Genomic DNA, 24,738 nt, shown 5'->3' with positions numbered 1-24,738 from the left:
AAATGGGACAAATTGTTTTTCAGTTACCTGAGGTACAGAATCTTACGTTTCACTTCAGTTGCATGGTTTGAATGGGTGAAAACTATGTAAAACAATGATCTGAACAGACTAGAATGATGATTTCATTTCTCTAAACTTTAATAAGTTAAAACAAAAATGTCTCTATTTTGATTATATCATTTTCAACAAAAAGAAAAGAAAATTTGTGCTTGGACATTAACAGATAATATCAAAGAATATTATAGCAAGTGTATGCCAACATGAAGCTAGTCTATCACATGTCATTTTATCTGAAAAATAGTTTTAAAATAAAATTCTTTTTCTGTTTAGTTTCATTTAATCTAGTTTCATTAATTTTAAAAAATAATACTAATTATAAACCATCCAAGGTATGGGGAAAATTTAGAAATCCTGGATATCAATCATAGTGCACTTCAATGCAAGAGTCCCAAAATATGTGGTATGTAAAAGCTTTATAGCTTAAAGAAGCTCTTGTACTTTATAGATGCATTCTTGAGACCGCCCTTTTTATTCAGAAAGAGAGGCCTGATCTATGAGATTGAACTCATCATGTCTGAGAATAAATTCATATGGATGCACCACATTAGATTTTCTCCCCATTTTACCAGTCAAAATTAATTTTAACATGTTCGCTACATCTAGCAACAAGATGAAGAATACGTACAGGGACCAGGTTATCTTACCTTATTCTTCAGACAAACTCATCTACCTCATTGTTTCTAATGTTAATATCCACGCAAAGTTTTCTTAGTGGAGAAGCCATTTTGCACAGGTTGACCTATTTGTCATTTATTTGCATAGAAAGTGATAGCAAATATGAAAATATGTAGTATTTCTACAATATACATCCACTATTTTTAATTATCTAGATTTAATTATTGATTTTTCTTTAGTAGTGATAATATAGATTTTGTTTGCATTACATGCAGAGCCAGATTCTAATTGGTTGTAAATGGTAGCCTTTAACCTAGCACATGTTATTTTTCTTGATGTTTATAGAGTTACTTCTGATGACAACAGCCTTTATTTTGCCAGGATTACAGTCTCGTGGCATGATGGCAATGATTATAGTTGAGAGGTTTCTTCAGTGCATGTGAGCTAGAATAACATTAAATATACAACACATTTTATTGGTCTTCATGCCTGACCTAAAGTTTGAACAGAATTACTCAATAACTATCATCTTTATGAGTCGTCATCTGATACATATTTTTTAAATTTAATCTGTTGTGATGCTTTTCATCTAGCACATCCTTATTTTCACAGGTCACATGAATCTTGCTGCTAGCACTGAGCTGGAAAGGTAGGGTAAGGCTAAATTAAAATATTCTTTTCATAGTAATAAACACTTCGGATTATAAGGCTACACTGATGACAACCACTCTTAGTAAATTCAGATAGAGGAAATGTTTTAATTAGATCTGGAATCATACTTAATATCTCAAAACAGCTTCCCCATTTATTCAGTAACCCCAAAATGAAAGATGACTTATCTAATGAAGGGTGGTATGAGCTTTAGATGTAGAGAGTTTAGGACCAGAGGGACTATTAGATCATCTAGTCTGATCTCCTGAATTTGACAGAACATTTGTATTTCACCCAATTAATCCTTGTATGGGGCCCAATAAGTTGTGCTGGACTAAAACATAATGTTTGTTTTCTTAAAACTTATTTTCCTGAAGAGCACCCAGTCCTTCATTGGAAGATACCAAGAGATGGAGAATCCAGTACTTCCTTTATCAGGTTGTTCTAATACTTCATTGTGCCTTATTTCATCTTTTCCTAGAGGCCTCTCTGCAAAGATGAAATGTGCATAGAGGTGTCTCTCAAAAAGGAATGGGATGTAAAGGGAGGCACTGTTCAAAAATGAGGTTCTGGTCACTCACCCTCCCTCAGAAGTAGAAGGGGCAGAGCTACAGGCTTCTTTTCCTAGGAACTCCTGAATCATTACAGGGCTTGTAGGCTTTGGTGAAACCCTAAAATATGTAGAACCAGCTGCAAAAAAAGCAGTACCAAGACAACTAAGACATTTATAAATAGCTATTAGCTTTTGTTCCTGATGCTGCTCCTGCATTTTGAATCAAAAGGGTATTGGCTAAAATATATAAACAGCACAGGGACTGGGGCAAGGACCCAAACCTTCATGCTTCCCAGGCCTGTGCCATCCTCAGTGAGCCACAGCATAACGGTCTTTGACTGGTCTCCTATTCCTGTGACTCTTGGCTTTTTAGTAGCCCAGCAAGAACCAAAGTGGTAGACAGTGTTCTCAGCCCTTCCTAACCCATGGTCTGGTAGTTTGGTCATGTTGCTGGAAGAGGGAGATGCAACTTTATAATTCTTCTGGCTGAGGAGGGTCTAGAACAGTGGTCTTCAACCTTTTTAAGTAGCAGATAACCTTTGAGATTTAAATGCAAAACAAGATCTACCATGCAGTGCTGCCACCCCCACTTCCCACCCCCTAGCAGGTAAGCGTGTGGGTTGGGAAGTGTGTGGGGGGAGATCAAGGCAGAGGGAGAAACAAATATTTGGGGGTGCACCTCCGCAGCAGGTAAGTCCTACCCCGCTGGGGCCCCACTCAACTTACCCCTGCTCCTGCCTCTATGGCACTGTCCTTCATTGTGGGGGCCTTGATCTAGCCCCACTCCTTCCCTCCCCCACAGACTGACCTGATGGGCTGGGGTGCATGCACATGGACACTCAGCCCCCGCCAGCCTTGCATCAACTCTAAGAGGCTCCAAGATCTATCAGTGGTTCAGATCCATTGGTTGGTGACCACTGGTCTAGAACTTGGGTTCCCAACTCTTTGGATAAGCACACTAGTCATTAGGCTATTGGGGCAAAGGATGCCTCAGCTGCCTCTTCCTTGGTCAGAATGCTCCTAATAATGACTTTTCTATGGCTAAAAATTTGCTATTTCCACAGAATTTAGACAGTCCTGGGTGGATTAGAACTGCAACAGAACATAAGTGGAGGTAGATTTGGAACATGCTCGAAAAGTCACAATGGAGACATGTAAGGAACCTAGGTATTTTAACAGCTTGATGACTGTTGCACAGAATGTATTAGGATTGCCTCAGTGATTTAGATGCCTAAGACTTAAGTGCCTCTGAGGTGGATTAGGTTGTGGTTGTATATGACTTGGCCACGGTCACACAAGAAGTCTGTGGCACAGCTCGGGTTGAACCAAGACCTCCTGAAGTCTCAATCCTGTACCTGAAACATAAGACTAACCTTACTTCCTAAGACCTTGGGCTGTTTTTAACTGCACCCATTATAATGGTACAAAAGATGCACAAGATAACAAATGCATGCATTTTTGATGGTTAGAAATCAAAATACATAAATAATAATATATATAGGAAGACTGTAAGCTACAGGGCAGAATGCTTGATATTTGACTTGTTGAGAAAACTCAACTTTGTGGAACAAAAACAGTTTCTAAATGTAGATTTTATAGAACGTGTTCCTCAAATTTACCACTGATTAAGTTATTTTACATATGTTGGATTACTTTGGCAGTCAACAAGACTCATAAAACAAAATGTGCTTTACATCCATCCAGTATTTTATTGCTTTTCTCTGAGGGATTCCTAATATGTGCATCAGAGTTGAATATTTTAAAGAATTATTGGTTTGTTTTATGATGTATTTCTGATGTGGAACAGTTTTTGTTTTGTTTTTTAAAATGTCTGATGTTAATCCCCACATCTCAATTTCATGGCCAAACTTAATAAAAATCCTGTTCATATTCCACACTGTGAAGACTTGGACAACACTGCAGCACCACTCAGAAGTGGTTGTTCAAGGCACCAAAGATTGACAGATATTTATGAAACCTGGCCCATAATTACCAACTTCATAAAAAAAAATCTCTGCTGCTTCTGGTGACTTGTCCTGGTTACCAGAGGCAGGCACAGAATACACCCCCTCAGGCTGGGAGAGATCATTCTTTTCTGGATTTATAATTAAGGTCTTCTATTATTATATAAAAGATTTCACCCTGAAAAGTTGAAGTAAAAGCTAAATAGATCATTAATATATCCTTGGTTAAAGTTTGCTGAATCCTTGGGTAGGAATAAGTGAACCATGTCACTCAGATTTCACACTAAATGTCTTATAGGGCAAGATCATACTGATACTTCTACAACTTGCTGATATGGGAAGTTGAGTGACTCACTGTGGTGTACTTCTCTCAGTTTTGTCCTATATACCTGAGTGAAAAATCCACGACCTATGTTAGGATATTTAAGAAGACTAGTGAACAAACCCATGACATTTGCATTCAAAGGAGCTCAGCTCTGGTGAGGTCATGTTTCTAAACATATGCAGTCAGACTCTATTTACTTCAGTTTCTCATCTTGTGCACCTAATTAAAAGAAGAAAAAGACCTGCTACTAATTTGTTGTATTCTGCAGGCACGTGCCAAGGCAGAGGGGAGTGTCAGCATAAATATCTTTCTTCTATTGGCAGCAGAATGAAAGCAGTAAACTTGCAAAGTATGTCCAGATGGGACAAAGACAGTTAAACAGACATATAATGTGTTCTAGGCTATCATTTATTCTTTTACCAATTTAGTGTTACCTGAAAAATGGGTTTATTTTATGGAACCAGCTACTTCCTTACAATTTTTTTTTTTAATCCCTCTCTTTTTACAGGAACAACTCCTATCAAATGGAATATGAGTTTACTCATTTCTAATAGCAGATAAATAATGAAGAGTTTATAAGGCTAAGCTGCCATGAGATGAAAAAAACAAGGGCACAGACTTACAGTGCATCAGCTACTCCTTTTTAGCTTTTTCACTGACAGTTAGACTACCATGGGTTAGGTTTCACTTACCATGGAGTAAGAGCATGCACACAAAGTGTTAACCTGGAATAGTCGACACACCATAGGCACTGAGTTTGATTTTTGCTGGAAAGAGGGGGCCTAAGATGATGGACATATGGGAAGTTTTATGCATTTCAGGTGACAGCCCTCTTCCCAAGGGGGTCAGGGCCCTCAGGCCCCCACATACTTGGCACCTCTGCAATACACTGTAAATCCCTGCCCTTATTTACTTTGACTTATTTTACTTATTTGTGTACCCAGGCCCTGCGGCTGTATGCGTTATTGTATTCTTAGAGGTCCCAACAATTAATTTAATTTATAAACACATTCTTACATCACCTCCATGAGCACGTGAATCAGCTTCTCTTCCCCTGAGGGATAGCTGCAGCCTGGAAATCAGTTACAGATATTTCTCTAATGAGGTTTCACATATTTATTTCAAATGATATGATTTCAGTAACAGGACTGCAGAGCAGGTGAATGCAGCACAGACTGTAGTCCAACAAGCCTCTTCACATTGTCCTGTCAACTTCCTTTCAATTTAGGCAGGGGGGTCAGCAAGAAGTACAGTCTTCATGCTTGACCATACTCAGGTCTTTCTGGTTAGACAGGCAGTATTTCAAATCACCTGGGCTTTTGTTGCCACGTGCAACTTTTTCCAGTAAGAACAGGATATAAATGATCACATCTCTGTTCATCCAGACCGCAGCTTTCAAATGGTAATTTTAATCACTGTTTATCTGGGTTGGTTTTTAAACAGTGGGCATTTTTACAACTGCAAGCACCGCAGTGTTAGCATTTTGAAAAGCACCCGGCACGGTGACTCTTGCAGTTGTATAAGTGGCAAAATGAGTGTCAGCGCTGAGAAAATGGCAGCGGCACGCTTTTGAACTAAAACAATTTGCAGGTGTCATTTTCTGCGTGCTGATGCACATTTCACCACTTGAACAACTGCACGTGGCACAGCACAGTGTGCATCAACTTGCATGCAGAGCAGACTCGGTTAATCACATCTGGTCTGAAGTGACGGATCTCTGGCACATCATGGGAGAAAAAAAAAGGTATGGGTGTATAAATGCCCAGTGATTTGAAATCTAGTCAAACTAATCCAACACGTACACACATACTCTGTTCTCTCCTTCTTCTTTCCCCTTTTGCTTGTCTGGGTTTTGAGTGGGATGGTGTTGTAGGTGAGTGGGATGGGCATCAAACCCTACAGAAAAGTAGCCAAGGTTGGAGCCTGGCCATTTTGCTGGCACACTCTGGGCCAGGGCTGAGAGCCTGGCATTCTCTACTTGCTGTTGTAGTTTCTTTTGGGTTCAGCATAGCTGTGTCACTGAAACTCAGCTACATGCCTTGTTGGTAGTTTTGGCCATGCAAGCCTTGACTTGGATGATGCCATGAGTGAGTGGCAGTATCGTAGGCAATGAGGTTAATCCCAGGTGCGTTTATTGCTAGTTGAAAATTTTTCCTAGTGCAGACTGACCAGGAAACAGGGACCTGGCAGTCACTGGTCCCTGTGTCAGGGGCTGTGGTGTCTCAGCATGGTGGTATAGCTGAGACTTCATGTCCAGGCCGCAGCCATAAGCCTAAGCCCTTTTTGCTGTTTCACAGCTGTTGCATTTCAGCCCACCTGTGTAGGACTGAACCCCAGTCATAGGTTCAGCTGGAAGATTTGGGCCAGGGGGAAGCTCAGGCACTTCTTGTTTTTTGTCCATGCCCAAGTGTGGGCTTCAGCAAGGTCTCTGACACTGTCTCCAACCCCATTCTCATTAAAAAACTAGGTGGCTGTGGCATTGATACCTACACAGTCAGATGGATTACAAATTGGCTGAAGGGTTGTATTCAGGGGGTAGTGGTGGACGGGTCTATTTTGACCTGAAGAGAAACGGGCAGTGGGGTCCTCCAGGGCTCAGTCCTTGGGCCCGCACTGATCAATTTCTTCATCAGTGACTTGGACAACAGGGTGAAAAGCAGCCTGTTTAAATTTGCTGATGATACCAAGATTTAGGGTGAGGTGGGCACGCTAGTAGGGAAGGACAGATTACAGCAGGACCTGGACAGGTTACAGGGGTGGGCTAACAAAACAGGATGCGTTTCAATACTGACAAGTGCAGGGAGCTGCACTTGGGCAGTAGGAACCAGCAGCACACTTGCAAGCTGGGAAACTCCCTTCTTGAGAGCACAGTGGCAGAAAGAGATCTTGGAGTCATTATTGACTCCTAGATGAACATGAGCTGACAATGCGAGATTATGGTCAATAGACATTCAAAAAGCCCACGGCAGAATTGATCTAAGTTACTCAGTTTTATGTCATAGTTTAGACTGATCGACTCGTATCTTTCCATCAGAAGGATGCTGGGTTTTACTTGGAGTAACAGGAGCTAAAATCCCATTCCTCAAAAGTTTCAAAAGAGAAGAGTATTTTTAACCTGACAGTGTCCTCACAAATGTAAAAAAACTTTAGTATCTTTTTTCCAGTCACCAGTCCTTCCAGGTCCCAGAGAAATATGCCATACACAACACCATGCCATACAACTTATAATATTTTATGTTACTGCACCTCTCTGTAGTTCTCGCTGACTCGGTCTAAGCTGAGGGAATACACAAGGTCTCTTCCTCCCACAAACAGTCGCTCTTGATATTCATCCAGCAGTGTTACATGAAGACCAAGATATCCAAATGGGCTATGAAAGATTGATGTCCTGTTTAAATCCCAGAGCTCTGAAATACAACCAAAGTGTGCATGATAAATACCAAACAGCTTAGTTTCATGACTTCATTTTCATGTCTTCCTAGGGAATTGAGCAAAAAAGTTTTGGTACATTAATATCATCTTAATCTTATAAGCTCTGAGTATGAAAGAGACACAGAACACCTGGGAATAATTTCCAAAACTGTTGTGCTCTCCAGAAGATCTGCATTTGGATCTTTATATTGTATTTTGGGCTCAATATATCATGAAACAAAACAAAAAAGTTATCTCAGAAAAAGGAAATGACTCTTAGGACATTAAGTATGAATGGAAAAAAGAGAATGAAGTGATGTTCTCCGTGTCTTTCATTCACTCCCACCAAACTGGAGGTCTGTTAACTGGATGACTGTACATGAGTATATGTAGTACTTTCTTTCACCTGTATTTTTTCAGATTTAGGCCCAACACTGCTCCCTTTGCATTCAAAAGAAACATTGACATTGAAATCGATGAGAGCGGTACAGATCCTGGATGGCACATGTGAATATTTTCAGAAGTGGCTAGTGATTCTGGATATCTGTCGTAAGATGAGCTGACCTCTTCACTCAGGCTCAGCTCATTTCCTAAAGTGAAGGGAGTTAAGTCCCACAGTCATGGGGCTGAAACCTGACGACTCAAAATGAGACCCGCTAGGACAATGGGTATGGGTGACTGGTGCCACCTTAGTCAGGGAGGGGAGGCATGTGCTCCCCCAGCAACCAGTCAGTGACCGGGGGATGGGGTAGGGGGGTCCCCTAAAGCCGATCATGAGACAGCCAGTCGCTGCGGCCAATGGCTGCACCCCCTGAGAGCACTGGTACAGCCCCTGATCAGTGCTCCTGCCTTCCCCCCCTGCCCATCACCCAAGTGGTGGGCGCGGCCAGTAAGGGGGTATACCAGCACTCTCAGAGGGTGCATGTGCACTCCTATGTACCCCTTACATGTTGCTACTGACAGTGGGCAGAAAATGAACCAAAGAGCAGAGAAGCCTCTCCAACTTCTAGGTAGATAGCCAGGGATGTATAAGGCAGTAGGCAGCAAGTAAGGAAGGCTAAAAGACAGTTTGCTGGATGAAGGCCTTAACAAAAGTGAGCCAAAAAAGAAGTCTTCGGGAGCAACAGCAATAAAGAGCAGACAGAGCTCCTGCAGGAGACTGGTTTAAGGGAAATATAGTGTAAAATAGTTCTAAGAGAAGGGACTAACTTAGGAGTCCCTAAATGGGTATCCAACCCACTAGAAAAAAGGATCAAGCTAAGCAGGACCTTCCCTCATGATGAAACAGTATAGGTGCCTATGATAATGGCCTCACTCCATAACCTGCACCTCACAGAGTTCTGCAAAAATATCATACTCCCTGTTTGGACAGCAGGGATTATTCTAGGTGGATACATTATTTAGTGTTTAGCACAGACAAGTACATGAAAGGCCCATTAGATTCCATTCCCTTCCTTCCATGAGTCACCGTCTCAGTGTGCCTCACTTTGGCTACAAGTAAAATCAGTTGATTAATATTTGGTTAGTTCACTGTAGTGCAGTAAGCTCCTTGAGATCTTTAAATAAAAATGCTATATTCCTATTCCTACTACTGCAGACCCAGGATTTCACTGCTTTTTCTGGACAAAGCGACCAAACTGAATGCTGGCGTGCATCCATAGATGCTTCTCAAGCAAATTCCAGGATGTCCTTCTCCCCCTGTACTCGACTTTGGTGAGGCCGCAGCTGGAGTAGTGCGTCCAGTTTTGGGCTCCACAGTCCAAAAAGGATGTGGAGAAGCTTGAGAGAGTCCAGAGAAGAGCCACGTGTATGAACAGAGGTCAGGAAAACAGATCTTACGATGACAGGCTGAGAGACATGGGACTCTTTAGCCTGGAAAAGCACAGGCTCAGGGGTGATCTGATGGCCACCTATAAGTTTATCGGGGTGACCACCAGGATCTGGGGGAACGTCTGTTCACCAGAGGGTCTCAAGGGACGATGAGGTCAAATGGTCATAAACTACTTACTACAAGACCGTTTCAGGCTGGACATAAGGAAGAATTTCTCTACTGTCCGAGCCCCCAAGGTCTGGAACTGCCTGCCAGCGGAGGTGATTCAAGCACCTACATTGAACACCTTCAAGAGCAAATTGTATGCTGATCTTGCTGGGATCCTATGCCCCCAGCTGATGTCCTGCCTTTCGGGCGCGGGGCTGGACTTGATGATCTTCTTCTGAGGTCCTTCCAGCCCTAATGTCTATGAAATCTATGAAACTGTTTTAGTATTTACATGTTCTTAAACTGACTATAACACTTCACTTAATAACCAAAGCCTTAAAGCAATTATAAGATGTTAAATTACATTTTATAAAAAGAATTATAGTATTTGAAGGAAGAAATCCTGCCAACTCTCTGCTTTATATAGCCAGTTCAGTTCTAAGTCTGTCACATGCTTTCAGTCCTACATTGGCAAATATTCAGGCCAATCTCATTTACCATTTATTCTTTCTTGTAACAAACCAACTTCTAAAGTGATTCATATTTTACTCCTTTCTGTGCCCTTTTTTTTTTTTGATAAGATGCTGTGGGCTATTAGTAAACCCACACCTTGTTAAATTCTCAATGAGGAAGTCCCTGCAGTTTTCATGAGGATTTCCCAACTACTATTCTTTCGATTGTTCTTGAATAGTTGAAAGAGGTAAAAAACATACTAAAAGTACTACTAAAAGTACATTATCAATACAACCTTCCTTATACAAATAACTAACTCAAAAAAGCCAAACTATCAGTGAAGATCTACACAGATTTCTATTGTTAAGGCTGAATGTGCTTTTTTGTTCCCAAATACTAGTTTTTCAAGTGGAGGGAGGGGAGGGTGAGGAAAGGGAGGTTGTGACAGAGCTGTCTGTCACTATGTCTTACATAACATTGCATCACTACAGATACAAAAGTCTATTGTTCATCTCTCTTGCCCCCTCATCAAAATCTTTGGTTTCCCTTTTAAACCTTGTAGAAACACAGGTTCACCTCCCACATTACCTAATTCTGCAGAACATACTTCCGCTGGAGATATTTTCCAGATGTGATGCACTGACAAATGAGTCTGGGTCTCTGAACATGTCAAGTGTGTATGGTGGCCTGCTAGGACTGCTTTACAGCAAGAGGTAATGGTTAATGTTGCCATCTGTCCTGAACAATAAAGTAATAGATTATACACTGTAATCTACAGAATCCCTGTAATATGAGCAGATAATTTGAATGACATTTTATGTCTTCAACTGTCAGCTTAGTCAGGGCTAATAAACATTACAGCTGGGCAGATTTTACAAGAATTTGGCAAATCACCATGGAACATTAATGCATTTAGATTTTTACTACTTGCTGTACAAGTGAATTCCCAAATCCACTGACTCCTTCCTCATGTCAAGAAGACAAAGATGGAAACAGGAAGGGAGAGAAACCAAGAATGAGAGATTAGGAAAGGCTTTTAGGACAAACGATGAATCTAAAAGTCCTTATGCAAATGACCCATTACGTGATCTTCAGTGCTTAGGCCAGCTGCCTTGTAGACAAGGGAGTATTAAAAATTAAATCTAGTCAGCCTCAAACCTATTAGAGTCAGCTGTCTTTGCTGGACATTTAATTCTTGCAAGCTGGATGGGGGTTGTAATATCAGCCAGCATCCTTCATTTTCAGCTCACTGATATTTAAGAGGAGATAATTATTTACAGGTATCACAATGTGTCATCCATTACCCAGATAAAAAATATGATCTTACAAATGCCTGTATCAATCTGACAAGGTTAGGACCTTTAACTGTCAATATTCCATATACAATTGGTAAAATTGGTAACAGAAGGCAGACCTTTTTCCTTCCTGGAGAAAGAAAACAGAAATTTGTGCTACTGAATATGAACTAATAAATTAACAATATCATTTTTCCTTCCTAATTTACCCCCAGTTTTACCGTCCCTCCCGTCCCCCCCAGTCACAGTAATGACGGCAGAGGTCCATAGAGGCACCCAAGCAATCTTTATACTAAGCTCATTTACCTTAAGTAGTCAATGGAGCTCAGCACAGGAAAACTTAGCCCCTGTTAAACCCTATGCTGCCGCACGTCGATGGCCACCAATCCTCAAGGGTGCCTGTACTGCACTGCAACCACTATGTAGTCAGATCTGCTGCTTTTAAATGAAGGGTACAGATGAATACTTGAAGCAGACTCTCAAAATAATTTATTGGATAGCTACATTACTGTCTAATTTTCATAGCAGAACCCCTAAGTTTTCATTTAAATCATTCCTGTACTGAGAAAAAAGGACTGAATCACAAAAAACCCCCAAACCCAAAGTATCACATCTGGCATATAAAGTCATGGACAGTGGTAATGCTGAATATTACTGTTACTGTCCTCCATACACAAAAACAAATAGAGTCAGTCAAAGGACTTACTTTTTCAGTTAATATAAATAATGATTCCCCCCCCTTTTATCTCTCAGCTTGACTGAGAGTGGGAAGAACAACAACAGAGAAAAAACCAGAGTTGGAGCGTCAGATTCCCAGAAGCTCCTCTGCTGTCCTCTCACCTTTAACTCCCATCCCAGGACTCAGTCTCTGCTTTCAAAGTGGCCGATAGCCTGACTAGCAAGCTTCATGTGGCAAATGTATTAGTCCCTTTGAAGAAAAAATGGGTCAGCAAGATCCATGAATGATTTGGTTCATGGGTGAATCAATATTCTTGACACTTTTGAATTTTTTATATTCAATGTGAAACCTGAAGTAGGATTTGAAACCTGAAATGTAGATCCCATTTCTCATTTTGTCTACTTCTGTAACTTACAACTGACTCCTCAGTTTGGAACCGAAGAGAAGCCCAATCAATATGTCGTCAAAACATTTGAGGAAAGGCCCATATACCAATGTAAGTGTGGGGGGAAGAATCAGATGCAGGAATATTATGGATTGGGGAAAATAGCAAAGGAAGGCTTGTCATTAACAATAAAAGAAAGAGGGACCCTCTAACAATCTAGTACTTAGGTTATACTTAAGTTATTTCTTGTTCCAGAACTTGCTTTTAATGGATTGGCATTCACAGCTAGTGTTGTTGGTTCTTTGTTGTCAGAATTTTAAGATCAAGCTCCCTACAGTGATTCTACACTTATTTCCAATTAGCTGGATATTTCCTGCAGAGTGATGGATTGTTAGCTCTTTATATCTTATTTGGTTTTGGACTCATTTCAATGCTTGATAGTAAATGCTGGCAAGTGATCAAACCAAGTCTGCATGACCACATCACCTACAGTAATCACCAAGGGCTCCCTTCTCTGAAGCTTTTGTTAGGCTGTACAGTATGCTTCAGGCCACACAAAATGTACATCAGCATCTCCAATGCATCCTTCATCAACATCTGGCTGAGAAAGAAAATACTACAGGCAAATATGGGGCAGATTTTTTTCTTGAATTCCTCGTATAAATCCACAAAAAACAATGACTTATACCAACAGAAATTCTGGTTCCTAGCACTTTATGATCCCACAAGGACTAGCTTTGGTTCATACGACAAATCTTTAACTTCAGGCAGAGTACTGACATAAGAAAAGCACTTTGGGCTGCAAAGATGAAGAGGTACACAAGATTTTGATATTTATTAGTTATTTGGTACATATTATTTATCATTACTGTTAGGACTTTTCACTGGACAAAGGGGTTCAGAATAGCAAGTGTCATGCCACCTGTTCATCTACAATTATTTCTATAAGAATTGAAGGGCAAACATAGAAATATTAGCATTAAATAGTTCTAGACTGGAGGTGACTCAACACAACCTATATAGCCATTATCTAACTGCTTCAAAGGCAGTTAGTTTTGTTAATTAAAAAAAAATAAAAAAATCACAGACTAATATTTCTATTGGATAAATCTACCAGAAGTCATTAATTTAAGATATCTTAAATTATATTTAATAACTTAATAGTTAAACAGTAGGAAGAGTAGATTTATAAATCTCTCTAAGTTTTGAAGGTACATATGGTTCAAATAAAACCAGCACTCTTTTGATCAAACACAGACAGGCTGGTCTCTTGAGGTCTTGATTTATTAAGGTGTACCTCTCACTACATGCTTATTACTGATCTAAGAAGGGTTCAATTCTTTTTTGGAGCAATGCTGTGTTTTGACAGAAAAAGAATCTGTTGCTTTCATTTAAAATGAAGACACCAAGTAAGCTAGGATTTTATGCTATTCAAAATGACTGTTAAATTGAATTTCCTTTGAAAGGATGGATAAAAATAATCTCTCTCAAGTGACTTTTATGGGACATGCACTCTTGGATGAGATGGCATGTGATTGACAGCCTATGTAGGAATATCAGGAACCATCAACGTGACAAAAAACAGAACGAAAGAGAAAAGAGGCATTGTAGGGAAAGCAAAAAAGAAGGGAAACTGAGAAGGACAGAAATAGAAAGATGAAAGGGAATTTTCAGCTTAGCTTTTCTGCCAAATCAATTACTCACAGCAGATGCAGTTTGATATAATATTCCATAAGTGAGTTTAAAAAGTTTTGTTACACTACAGAGTCCGAGATAAGTCACAAAAGTGCTTTACTAAGCACAGTGTCTATAAATAAAAATGAATGGCACCGTGCACAAGCAATATTTTGTCCCTACAGAGATCTGCTCTAATTCAGTGACCTAACTACTTTGGAATGACTTGGTATATAGTGATAAGTGGGGGCAGATCCTCAGCTGCAATCAATTGCTAACTTTAAATAAGTTATACCAATTTGTCCACCTGGCAAGAATCTTCCCCCAAGTTCTCATCTCTTTAGCTACATGTAGGCTGAGCTGACTTGATCCTTATCCTCCCTGAAAATGTCCCAGAAATCTCTGGCTTTAATAGATGTGTATGCACAATAATACATAAATCAAGGCCTTTTATTAGGCCAACTAAATAATTGGTAAAAAGTTCTTTCCAAGCTTTCAGGAGCAAACACCCTTCTTCAGGCTTTGGGAGACTGCAGAGTCACTTTTTTCCAACTATTTAGTTGGTCTAATAAAAGATATGTCTACCCAAAGAACCTTGCCTGCCTATATCCTTAGACCGACACAGCTACAACCAACAACCCCCTAAATCAAGTCCTGTTTCTTAAGGGCAATTTAATTAGATAATTGTCTTGGACATTACTGTGATAAGTTATATTTAATTACATTATACACTGATTTTCAAGAATCTCAGCTTTTTTACATCGAGTTGCATTTAAAAACAGGTCAGAGATGTACTCTTATATATAGGATTAGTGCTTGTATCTGTGAAACTTACTGTTAACCACCATAAGGATCAGCATTTCCCTGAAAGAAAGTTTTCCTTCTTCATTTTTCCCCCATGTTCTACCTGTATATATCTAATTAGCTACAAAGTGGTAGGAATGCTAAATACCTTGGAAAACAGAGCAAGAGAGGGAGACTCTATTTGAACATAAATTTGAAACATCTTAAAAAGTCAATAATGCTTTTCAAATATTAGTAGTTGAAGAATTGAGACATTTAAAACACTTCTGCTATTTCACTCTGAGATTGCAAATCTTGACAGAATTCATGTTAACTTAAGTAACTGGAGAAGGTATGTCAACATTAGGCAGCTAATAGTGGTCACATAACTATTATGGATTATATAAATCATTGAGTATATTCCTTAAGCCTTCACAGCTGATTATAAAATCCCTTTCTTCATACTTTTCCCATTCACCTACTTCTGATGAGCACTGTAAAATAGGGAGCAAAGGCTAAAATATGTTCAAAATGCACTTACCCACATTTAGCTGAAGCCCAAATTCTATTAAAAACAGTTTTGACTTCCTTTTCTCTCCATATTATTCTCCAGGGCATGTCCAGAAGCCATATATTTGAACAAAAACGAGCCTTTTCCAGTAACCTTCAATGAGGTTTTTTTCTAAGAAGGTTGACTATACGTCTCAGTTTGGCTGGAACAGTTCCAAGTTCCATTGGTCAGTCCCGGCCAGTTGGTCAAAAGTCCTGGGCCAGAGCTGGGTAGGGAGGTGGAGCAGTGTGGTGCACTAGGCAGGCAGGTGTGCAGGCACCACTGCTGCTGTGCAGGAGCAAGGAATATAGGAACCTCGAATATGGCATCTTAAATAGGGCGACCATACAGCCACTAGGGCTAGGCAAAACAGCACTGTTTCGTTTCAACTTCCGTTTTGCCATTTTGAAGGGACAGTGTTTCATTTTGAAATTTTGTTTCATTTCGAAGCACTGTTCCATTTTGTTTCCTGGAAACTGTTTCACTGTTTTGATATTGTTTCAATGTTTTGCCCATAGGCTATGATGGGGAAGCACAAAACTGCCTATAGCTTTGTCATTTCTTGCCTGAGTCAAATGAAAACAGAAAGGAGGTTAGGCCTCCTGGGGTATGCAGGGGTTTCTGGGAAACTGCACCTCCCAAAACTCATGACATGTGACTGTGACTGTGACTGTGACTGTGTGTGTGTGTGTGTGTGTGTGTAGAGTAGTGCCCTTACTGGTGCTGGAGCCTCTACACAACATGGTAGTGTGCCCCAATAAGGTCTCCTCCTCTCCGCCAGCCTGTCTGGTCCACCACTTTAAATAACAATAGATAAAATAATAACTTAGTGAGCAGCAGCACAGTAGCACCAGCAGCATCTCAGGCAGCCAAACTGTCACAGAGACTTTCTTTCCTCTCCTACAGGAGCTTCTTCTTCAGCAGCTTCCAGAAAACTCTCCCTGCCAGCCCCAGCCTTGGGGCTTAGGTGTGCCCAGGGCCCTACGTCCTTCTGGTCAGGGGCGTTGGTCTAAGGACACGGCATTGGCAGACAAGGTCCTTTCCCTTGGGTCAGTCTAATCTGCTATCTTTAGCAGACCAACTGAATAGTTAGAAAAATATATCTTAGCAAGGTTTTGGATTGAAAAACCCTTTGTCAGGTTGAGGAAGCACCTGCTGTACGTGTGCGTGCGTGTGCGCTGTTCCTGGATGGAAGGAACAGTAAAGAACCCAGAAGCTGGCCTGGCATGCAATGCAGGCAAGAAGGCCAGTTAGAGAATATGGAAATTGAGGTGTCAGAGAGTGAGGGACAGGCTGGGATGGGAGTGGGGGAAGGGGGATGTAGCAGTGTAAAAGTGGAGAGGTACCTGGGGAGTCAGATGTCTGGCAGGTTGTAGTGTGTCAGAATTCCAATGTCCAGGAGTTTCTGTACCTAGAAGGCTGATGAAGTGATGTTCACAGATTCATCTGTGAAAAGTGGTTGTCAATTCAAACAAGCACAGAACTTTTCTAACCTCATCACCAGAAGCCAACTTCCATCAGTTCCAAACAAACTGGATGGATCCAGTTCATGCCAAGTTAAGACATGCAAAACCTATCAACAATATCTCCAGTATGGAGTGCCCTGATGGAAAATACATAGGAGACACCAAGCAATAAGTGTGCTCCAGAATGAGCACACACCAAAAATCAATCAAAGACAAGAACGGAACAATGCCCGTCTCCAGTCTCTCAGGCCTGATCCTCAAAGGGAATTCACAAACCACTTTTCATGCTGGTAGTGTGTGTGTGGGGCGGGGGGGAAGGGGAAGGGAGGGGAGGGCTATGACTGGTGCTCTTGGAGGGGATGCAGACTCAAACACAAACAATGGCATTTCTCCCCTCTCCTTGCTGCCTGTAGAATTAGAGGAAGCCTCATGCCTGCTTGTTGTAGTAAAGAGGCTGCATCTCAGTTTGGGGGTGGGGGACATACAGCTCTTCCTCTACCCACTCTTCCACCCCTCACTGAAGGCTTGCCAGCTGCTTTTCAGCATGTTTCATAGTGTGTTTGGTAGTATCTTGTCTTTGCCTTGGTGTGCTGGAAAATCTCTGTCTTCTTGTGTAATGTTATCTGATTTATGAAATATATATAGATAATTATTTATGTATTTGTATTTATGTAATGTATGTATTTATATAATAAATAAAATAAAAATATATAACTGCATGCATGTGTTCCTATATAAATTCTATATAATAATATACAATATAATTATGTTGTGCTTCCCTGCACAGTGAATAGAATGCACACTGTGAGAAAGAGCACAGACTTGAAAAGAATCAAAATGGAGTAACTAAAAAAAAAAAAGAGGATTTTGCAGAAGGAATAAATTGAAAGGAACCATTGAATATAATAATAAAATAAAAGGGTATAGAAAGCTAAAGGTATTGAAGAATCCCACTTCCTAGGCTAGCAAGTAGGAAATGAATGGTAGCCTTTGTTGTCTGATGCTGCTGAAAGACACAGCTCAGTAACTGACTCCAAGGCAGAAAGCAGCTCACTTCAAACAACGCTGCTTTTTATGCTATTTTTCCATCCCTCCCCCAGAACACTGGGATAGGACGGGACCTCAGGGAAGGATCGCAGTCACTAGCCGGCTACAGTCAATATCAGAGCAGTCCTTCCCCCTTCTTCCCCTTCCCTCTCCTTACTTTGTTTTCCTGCAAGCAAGCTCAGCTTCAGCTTTGAAACATGAAACATTTTGAAACTCTTGAAATATTTTGACAGCCCTCATTTTGTTTCAAGACTGTTTTGAAGACCTTTGTTTCATTTTTATTAGGTTGTTTTGAGCTCAACGTGAATTGAAACATCATCGAAATGAAACAGCCGGCAAAATTTTGCACAGCCCTAACAGCCACCCTCCTTGCCCCTGCCCAGTTGCAGCAGTGTCCCTGCCTGATGCACTATGCTGCTCTAGCTCCCTGCTAGACTCCAGCCTGAGATTGTTAACCAACTATATGGGCATTGTTAACCAACTATATGGGACCAGCCTACAGACTCAGGGAGTGTCCTGGGTAAACTGGGATGTATGGTCACCCTATTTCTAAGGACTCCACATCTTTTAGAAGCAGTTTCCAGAATGACCTGTATGCCCTTGAAATCTGGATCACAATAATAAATACAAAGGAGGAACACGATTTCAAAATTACCCTGTCCTATATCATTCCACAGTCTAGGCACCTTCAGTCTTCATTCAATACATTACTCTTTTTTGTGTCAAAAAGGCATCTTTATTTTAAGGGGTGTGTGCATTGTAAGTTTAAAGGAAGAATCATAATGGCCTTCTTAGGACACTATGTTCTTTGTTCATACAGCTGTCCTTATGGTACCATTTACTTGGCTTTAAAACAGCAGTGTCTTTACAAGACGTGTATAGTCTTGTACAGAATTAGAATAGTGCCATTGAAACATCCTTATCATCATCATCATCATCAACTACTATGGTCAGGGCAGAAAGGGAGGTTTTCGAGGGTGGCACTGGGAGAAATTGAGGGAATGCTTGGATTAGAAATAAATGATGAACATGATGCACCCCTCTTGATCTGAGTTGGTCTGAAGAAGCAGGACAATGGTCCCCATGGGCACCAGAAACAAAGTGGAGGAGTGGCTGTTGCTCATGTCCCAAAAAGCCACAGCAACAGGAGTAGAGCAAAAGAGAAGCTGTTCCTTGCCTCCATTGCCCACTTATCAGGCTGGGATCCCAGTCTGGTAAAGGTATAGAAAGTAGAGGAGAGCAGGTAGCTGGAAATCCTGGAGAGATTTCCTGGGTGAAATGAATACCTACCTGTACCCAGTGTTTATTGCTTCACAAATACACAGCAAAAGACTACATAATAAAATACAACCCTACCTTGCATAAGAGACAGAAATAATGATAGGAAAGAAGTGTTTTCTACATTCAAAAGTGAGGAAATTAGTTTAAATAAGAGATAATAGGTCTGATGCAAAGCTCCCTGAAATCAATGAGTATCTTTCCATCATGTTAATGGGCTTTTGACTGGTCCTAAACAGTTTACTCAGACCACTCATCATCTGTTGAAAAGTTGGGAACTGGAAACCCTATGTCCTGAGCACTACTTAGTTGGTACTATATATTAATCACAATACCAACTATTTGTGTTCATCATTTATTTCTAAACAAATAGTCATAATTTGATATTAAAGTTAGGCAAGACATTGTGATAATTTCTGGGACTTGAAAAAAATTTTCAAATCTCCAACTGAGCCAAAATGCTGAAGTCTTGGAAATGTTCATTAACTGAAAATCCTAAAAAAAGACTTGATCAAAAAAATTGTTTAAATCATTTTGTAACGTTTCATATTTCAATAGACCTTCCTTTTTAAGTTAATTTATAAAAAAGAGTGGAAAAATGTTTTAAAAATCAAAGATTATTTTCAACATTTTCATTTGGAAAGTTTGCTACTTCAATATTCAAACCTTTTTTTTTTTTTTTCGGAAACTGAAATTTCATTTAAACAGACTGCACTGTGAAAAGTTTCAGTTTTAATGAATTGGCTCATTTGGGTTAAAATATATAATTTAAACATTCCTGACTGACTGTTCTTGATATAGAAAGGCAGCAGAATGCTATTAACTCTGGTTTTATTCCCCTTTTTTAAAAATAGGAAACTTTATAAATTCTTCTTTATAAAACTTTCACTATCTATAAAATCAAAACCCTTTGAACCCTTAAAATATGTATTATTAACAGATGCAAGTGATATATCATCTACTGCATGGAATAACTTGACAATTAAATAACATATTTACCCAACCTGTCATAAGTAAGAACTCTTCACTCGATCACTAAGTTCAGCTGAAATATATCTGCTTATAAAAAATATTTTTTCCTAGATTTTGCCATTCTTTTCCATCCCCACATACTACTTTTCTTTTTTAGCTTAGCTAGTATCCTTTCTTATCGTCATAAAATGGGAAAAAATACCTAGGTTTGGCAGGATTCGATTTTTGTTGTCAGACATCAATAAACATTAATTTCATCTGACACTCACAGACTGATGGAAAAATATTTCTGCTGGTAGTCATCAAAATTTATATAAAGGAGACATTAAAAAAAAAAAACCTAGGATGGAAGTAAGGAAATCCAGGGCAGGCAGTGCACTGCCCCCGCCCCATCCCCAAATATGCACACACGCACGGAAGCTGCTGCAGCAGTTGGGAGCTGAGTTGGGGGGGGGAAAGGGAAGGTTTGAGGGGCAAAGCTGATGGAAGCAGGAAGCCCGGTGCCACCAAGCACATGCTCTGCCCAGGTCCCAGCTGGGCAGGGGCCAAACTCCTGCAGAGGCTGGTCCAGGCTCTGCAGGAGTTCAGCCCCTGCCCCAGCTAGGACCTGGGCAGAGCGAGAGGCTGGAGGCACTGGATTCCCAGGCGCTACCAGCCCTGGCCCCCCACTCCTCCCTCCCAGCACAGCCTTACCAACACATCCCCCAGCTCCTGCAGTGGCCATTGTGTGCACGTGTGAGAGAGAGCAAAAGAGACAGTGGTATCACGCGCGGGTCTGAGCACACACTAAATCCATAAAAATTGACAAACACCCCAAATTTCATCCAATCCTAAAAATTCCAATCTATAAAAATCAAAATAAAAAACCCATTGATTTTAGCTGTTGATAATAAAACAAAAAATTAAAAAAAAAAAAAGAATTCTGCCAAGCCTAAATATATGACATCTTCCAAATGTGCTCATTTCAACTGACAAGGTGCCTGCCCCCATGAACTTCTTTGTCAATAAGAAACAATCCAAAACAAAATTTCAGTTAATTCTATTAGGCTTTTATTTGCCAAATGCTGTATAAGCTGATCTTCGGACAACATAATTCATCTGGCATGGAAGGTAAACCAAATGCATCATTCTCTACAGATTTATAATCATGGGGTTATCTGAGGGCCTACTAACCTTATAAATCATAGGCCTATTACTTAGGTATTTATATTGTAAAATACAATTATCCATCCACTACATTAACAAACAGATGCAAGACATACATCATTTACTTTATGGAACAGCTTGACAATTAAATAATATATTTACTCAAAACTGTCAAAAGTAGGAATTCTTCACTCTGGATGAACAGTCCATAAGTATGTATTATTTAGCCAAAAGCTATTTAATTGTTTATATAATACTTTATTAATATTTTAGCAGAAATGTTATATTTAATTACTTCTGGCATTTATTATAAGCTCAGCTGAAGATCATGATAGCTCTTCCTTTCTTAAAGACTCAGAAATTGGGTCTATTATTCTGTTTTGAGGTGGTAAGACTACATAAGGAAATACAGTGAAACAGGTGCTAGAGAGACTGTGAGGGAGTAGGGCCTAGGAGCGGCCGTGTACTCCCTAGCACCCCCTACTGTCACGTAAGGTGGACTCAGCACCCTTGGATCCTTGCCCGCCATGACTTTGATGATAAATAGGTTTGTATGGGAGGCTGCCTTTATCCCCCAAGTGAAGGGTGTGAATGTCCCTGCCCCTACTCCGGATGGGGTACCTCTGTGTACCCCTTGCCTTAAGGGCTATGCGTGCCTCCAAACCTCCCCTTTAGCACACCCCAAGCCTCGCAGTTGTTCCTGGACGTTTATCCTGTCCTGGTCCTCCGACCGGCCCTCACTGGCACCCCTTGGGCTCGTCCCACCCTGGTGCCCCTCTCCGGCAACCCTGAGTTTGTCCACTCCCTGGTGCCCCTGGGGCTCACCACACCCCGACACCAGTCTCCAACTTCCCGAGGCTATCACGGCGCCTGGGCCATCTTCCTAAACCTTTACTAGTCCCTCTACTGTCCGAATACTGGTGGATACCGGGTTAGGCTCAGGCAGCCGGAGCCTTACCTGGCCTCTCCGACCCTCCTGGGTTCTTGTCCGAATATGCCCCACTCTGGGGCCTGTGCCGCGCCTCTCACGGCTGGGGCTACAACCCCACTCGGCGAGTGTCTTTCCGGCACTCCTTGTGCTGTGCCCACTGTGGCACTGTGCCCTTACTGGGCACCGGAAACCCCCAAGCTGCTGTGGAGTCCCCGTGAGGCCTCCTCTCACCCCTACAGCCTCACCCGGTCCTCCAGGGTAACTATAACTGAAACCCGAGCCACCTGGCTACAACATAAACAACACAGAGCCTCCTTGCTCATAAGGTAAAGTCCAAGCCCCTCTAGGGCTTGCAACCCTACCTCCCTTTAGGGTGTTCGCCTCCCTAGCATCATCGCAGCCAGTCAGCATGGCAAGGCTGCAACCACCAACTCAGGCTGCTCAGCTCTGCCGCCAAGCTCCTGCGGCCACCAAAAGGGAACTGCTCTCTGGCTCAGGCCTGGGCAGTTTATAAAGACCCGGCCCTGCCCCTTTCTGGTCACCTGACCTATCTGGTTGCTGCAGCAACCAGCACCTGAGCTGCCTCTGGTGATTGGTGGCTCCTTAACCCTCCATTAGTCACAGGACATCTCCTTGATCCTGTGACAGAGACCTTCAGAATATGGAATAATGATAAAGCAATAAAATATAGGCCAAATAACATTTTCAAGTACCTTAAATTGATTGTCCAATAACGTAGGCTTGTTTGTGCACTTTTTTACACCTTATTTGACTGAGTGAGCACATACTCATATAAATAGTCCCAGTCACTTCAGTGGGATCCCTTGCATTTCCATCAGCATAATGTTTGCACATTAGCCCCTAGCCACCAGAGCACATCAGATCATGACTGGCTCTGGGAGGGACTATACAAGGAGCCCTTTACAATGCTCCTGGGCAGAAGACATGATGAATATAATGGCTTATGTTGCTACCAGAATTAAACATCTTACTGGGGAGGAGGGGACACACATAAAGACGACGCGCATGCCATAGCTTTTCAAAGGAAAAGTATTAATTATTGGTAAAACCAAAATTGAGCATTGGAGCTGTAGCTGCCAGGTATGTGGTCCCTTCTGTTTGTCTCATAAAGTTTCCATTTTAGCTAAGGGAAATAGCTGTATCTCTATCTCTATAACCTCATTTTTAAAAACACGTAATCTGAAAACTTCAGCTCGTTACTGGTTCATAGTTTCCCTTTTTTTACTTTACAGTAGCCTTACACCTGCATGAGTGAACCCTTCTATCTAGTAGATGCCCAGCACATCAATTATTTGAAAGAGTGAAATTTTAGAACTGGGAAGTATATAGATATTAACCATGTGGCATATCACAAGTATGGAGATCATTCATATAGAAGAAGAAATTATTCTGTAGGTTTTGATGCACTTTACTGGTAATTCTGGGTTCTTTTGAGAGAGGCCCATGTATTTTTAAATCCTTATGGAGAGTTGTTAGCAACTTTCTGTAGAGCTATGTTTCTGGTTACGAGCTGAAACTGCGAAGGAGGCCGCATTGTTCCTCAGAAGCAGCTGGGTGGTGTTCCAATGAGGGAATATTAACCACTTTTAGAAAATAAAATTCCTTGTTGCTTGCCATTTTGGGTAGTTACACAAGTACAAAAAGAGTGCTGAATGGGTGTACTGCTCAGATTCAGCATTTTGATTCCACATTTCACCTTTAGCAAAGTCAATAGAAAACTAGACCCACTATAATTAGGAGAGAGGTCACTGAGATAAAATTTTCAGACTTCTACACCTTTTTGAAGAAGATAACTCCTACAGTGAGGAGTGAAAGCAATAGTTCAGGGTTATCAAAGATGTCTTAGCAATGAAGACTAGAAACAATCACCTAACAGTTGTGAAATGGCCAAAAAAGGCAAGTGGTAGAAGTCCAATTAGAAGGGAGAATATCAGTGCTGATGGGGCAGTGGGAGGAGGAGTCTCTACTGTGCTGCCCACACAGTGGTACTGGCACTGCCAACACTGCAAAGAAAGATCCCAGGAGGGCAGGCCCAGCATATGGCCTGCACAGTGTGTGGCCTGGCAGCTGCATGCTAACACCAAATATGATCCCTGTCCATATATAAGTTGGATAGCCCTGCATTAGACACTACACTACAAGTAACCAGCATGCACTGAGTGGGAAAGGCTGGATGATGTAAAAGGATATTTTCCTCTTTAATTTCTATAATCTGATATATTCTTCACATGCTGTGGTGGATTTCTGTAAGTAGTGTACAGAAGATAGGTCTTGGGTCACTGACTTGACTGTCATTTTGTGACAAACAATAAATGGAAAAGTAGAGAAATGTAAGTGACACCTACACCTTGTGTAGTCCACCACCTCTCCCTGTTCAAATAGTGAATTGAGGAAAACTTTCTGTAAATCACAGAATACATGTGTTTATTCAGTAATTTCTATATTTATGCATAGCTGGTGTCAACTATATTGCTACAAGTTGTTGTTTTAGGAACAGGGCT

The 24,738-nt window shown here is 41.0% G+C and overlaps 1 protein-coding gene and 1 pseudogene across 2 annotated transcripts in view; one reads left to right on the top strand and one right to left on the bottom strand.

The window, feature by feature from the left end:
* The window catches only part of SEMA3E (semaphorin 3E), a 206,262-nt gene that overhangs the window by 92,267 nt on the left and 89,257 nt on the right, over nucleotides 1-24,738 (bottom strand). For both annotated transcript variants that reach the window (XM_090041888.1, XM_090041887.1), the window contains one exon: nucleotides 7,415-7,575. In XM_090041888.1, coding sequence (XP_089898014.1) covers nucleotides 7,415-7,575 — 161 coding nt within the window. The remainder of the gene's footprint in view (nucleotides 1-7,414; nucleotides 7,576-24,738) is intronic.
* On the top strand, nucleotides 6,248-6,330 carry LOC149865518 (U4 spliceosomal RNA; annotated as a pseudogene).

Source organism: Crocodylus siamensis, chromosome 4 (genome assembly GCF_052110815.1).
Source record: "Crocodylus siamensis isolate JL-2025a chromosome 4, ASM5211081v1, whole genome shotgun sequence".
NCBI lineage: Eukaryota > Metazoa > Chordata > Crocodylia > Crocodylidae > Crocodylus > Crocodylus siamensis.
The sequence above is the reverse complement of the archived record's forward strand: the minus strand, read 5'-3'. Positions and strand labels throughout refer to the sequence as shown.